The sequence below is a fragment of the Notolepis coatsorum genome (genome assembly GCF_963971535.1).
Source record: "Notolepis coatsorum genome assembly, contig: SCAFFOLD_432, whole genome shotgun sequence".
Taxonomy (NCBI): domain Eukaryota; kingdom Metazoa; phylum Chordata; class Actinopteri; order Aulopiformes; family Paralepididae; genus Notolepis; species Notolepis coatsorum.
The window spans coordinates 176914-180123 of NW_028173535.1; the positions used below are offsets into that span (position 1 = coordinate 176914).

Here is a 3210-nt window from a genome sequence, read left to right on the forward strand (position 1 = left end):
CTCTCAATCATTCCAATAATACACAGTTGGATGTGTTAGTTTGGTTGGATGCACTTCAAGCTGCTTCCACATGGAGGCAACTTGTCTTTTTTGTAGTTGTGGGAACTACTTTTTCTGGCGGATGGTTTTTTCAATAAATCTTCGATTAATGTGTGTTTATTGTATAGAAATAAGGTTGGATGAATCTGGCAGTTGTATAAAAGCTTTACATCACTTGCAGTCGTGATTTGTGACCAATAAACCATGCCTAGGGGGGTCTAACGACCCTCGGCTGCGCCTCGGGCCTAACGACCACCCCTAGGCATGGTTTATTGGTCACAAACCACTCCTGCACGTGATGTAATGCTTAATTACACACCCGCTGACCATTCAGTGGTCAGTCAGACTGGTTATCTATGTGGACCAATAAGATAAGATAAATAAGATAAGAATGAATGAATGAAAACTTTATTTAACAGATTGCAGAATGGGTACAATACAGTATGGCTAAATACACACAATTGTTAAGGGGATGCAGACCAGAGAAAGACGTTTGTCTTGTTTACATCAGGGTCCCCCATTTTCAATTAATAGTGTACATAGTGTACAAGACATGGTACAGGTCATATAATTATAGTACAGTGGAGAAATTAAAATTAAAATAGAATAGAAATAGGCAGTGTAAACAATATATAACAATATAATGTGGCAAGTAGGCAGTGTAAAAAGGCCAAGGGTGCAAGATGAGGGTATGTATGCCCGGCTCTCAGCTATATTTGCCCTACAATAAATATAGTTACAAAATATATATATAATTTAATAACTAATATCTAATCTAATATATATAATCTAAAAATGCTAAATGCAAAAATAAATGCTAAATATATACTCTGATGAAGTAAGTATACACTACAGTATATACACATAAGGTATACACATACGTGGGCGGCTACGTGGCGTAGTGGGCAAGGCGCTCGCCACGAATGCAGAGACGCTGGGCCAGCGCTCCACATTGCTTTCAGTTTAGCTGGTCGTCCGTACTAATACACATTGGCCGTATTAGGGGGTGGGAAACTGATGGGTGGGGATCGGGCGTTGTGGACAGCGACTCCTACAGGTCGGTTGGTGCGCCTGCGCAGTAGAATCAGGAAGTGTCGGGGGCAGCGTGAGCCTCCCACGCGTTACTCCTCGCCACTGAGAGATCGAGCTGCGCAGGTGAAAAGATGCGACTGCTGTTACCTCAAGTACCGGAGGGGACTTGTGCTATGTATGACTTAGTCCACATTGCAGCCGGCTTGTGGGAGGCAAGAAACAGCGTCCGTGACAGGGGAGGGTTGAATTGGATGATACGAAATTGGGATGGGAGAAAATATAGAAAATGGGAGAAAAAGTGGACCAAAAAAAAAAAGTATACACATACGTTTATCTATATGTGGACCAATGCTCCCGGTGTTAATGTGTGTGTCTGCCTGTGTGTGTGTGTGTGTGTGTGTGTGTGTCTCTCTCTCTCTGCCCGTGTCCGTGCTGCCTGGCCTGTGACTCCAGAACGGCTACACTCCGCTGCACATAGCGGCCAAGCAGAACCAGATGGAGGTGGCCAGCTGCCTGCTGCAGAACGGGGCCTCGGCGAACTCCGAGTCCCTCCAGGGCATCACGCCCCTCCACCTGGCCTCCCAGGAGGGGCGGCCCGACATGGTGGCGCTGCTCATCTCCAAACAGGCCAACGTCAACGTGGGCAACAAGGTAGCGCTACATCTCATCAGGAACGTCGTCGTCGTGTACATAACGACCGAATTAAGACGTAGATCGATGTTGAGAGCTTTCATGAAACACAAATAAGAGAAAAATAGATGTGCTAGGACAGGTATCTTCATGTCGGTAATCTATAACAGGGTATTTGTATTTCATCCTTAGGCCTTAAAAGGTATTAAACAGTCTTAAATTGAATGTGGTATAAAAAAAGAATTGGAGGTATAGCCTGGCCGTCGGGAGATGGAATAATATGAAATACATGAAATGTATTTTTGTTGCTAGTGTGGTCATGAAATTGGTATTACATTTTGCTCTAAGTGGTATTAAAACGACTTAAAAAGTCATAAATTGCACTTGCAGATTCCCTGTATTAATGACTGTATAGAACGTGATAGTAATAATAATGTGAGTAGTGGGGATTGAAAGTGATTATATGAAGCTCCGGTGTTCATTAAGAAAGAAAGAAGGTCACATTTCAGGCGTCATCGCTGGTACTCTGGTGAGGCACCTGATGAAGGCCAAGGGCTTAAACCCTCTTCCGCACCTCTAATTAAATGTTTTAAACACAGTTGCTTTCAAGTCCTCCTTTTTCTTCTTAATTTTTTTTAGCAGCTTAACATCTGACAGGTCATGTAGGATTACTAGAGTAATAATAATACCTCACCGTTTCTAATCTGTCCCCCCTGCGTCTTCCAGAACGGACTGACTCCTCTGCACCTGGTGGCCCAGGAGGGTCACGTGGGCATCTCCGACACGCTGGTCAAACAAGGGGCCTCGGTCTACGCCGCTTCACGCGTAAGACACACACTGTTCCTCATAGGACTTTACACGGGGGGAGCGGAGATGATTTGAACCCGCGCCTCCTGTTTTATCAACCTTTATTTCCCCAGGGGCTCTGCTCTGCCCGCTGCTACATGTTCATACAGTCACTCACTCACACTCACAGTCTTCTGCTGCTGCCGGCCGCCGTGGATTCTGAGGGTTAAGTCAAAACTCGTTTGTGGTAGTATTGACGTTGAATTTCATAATTAATAGGTGTGAATAATTAGAGAGTCATAATGTAGGAAAAACAGACATTCTACACCAACCGCCTCTCATAAGCAGACTGAGAACAGTTACAGGTCATAAAGCCCCCTCAAGCTAATGTAATCAGGAGACAACAAAGACTATGTAAATAAGTTGCACCCCACAGATGAAATGGGGACTCAATCTAAATCCTGGTATATTTAACACTGTTATATTATCTGGTAAATAAAGGTTGGTGTAGGTAACTTACAAAGAATACTACCATTTAGAATGTCACATGAAAGGAAGGGTGATTACACTCTTGTTATAGAATTCTGGTTAGTACTGTATGGTAATAGGCCCTTCTGTTCCCGGGAGGACGACGACGACGGGGGCCATAGGCAGGCCCCCTCTCTGTCCAAACATGAGAAAGCTATGACCCAAAGGAGGGGGTGATTCACACCACCCCACCAG

At 44.4% G+C, this 3210-nt stretch overlaps 1 protein-coding gene across 1 annotated transcript in view; it reads left to right on the forward strand.

Annotated features, from left to right (window-relative positions):
* The window catches only part of LOC311247758 (uncharacterized protein), a gene marked incomplete at both ends in the record, with an annotated part of 42863 nt that extends 40337 nt beyond the window's left edge, over window positions 1-2526 (forward strand). Inside the window, 2 exons of the mRNA XM_084338760.1 lie at window positions 1525-1722; window positions 2428-2526. Of these exons, the coding sequence (XP_084194886.1) occupies window positions 1525-1722; window positions 2428-2526 (297 nt within the window). The remainder of the gene's footprint in view (window positions 1-1524; window positions 1723-2427) is intronic.
* Between the last annotated feature and the right edge of the window lie 684 nt (window positions 2527-3210).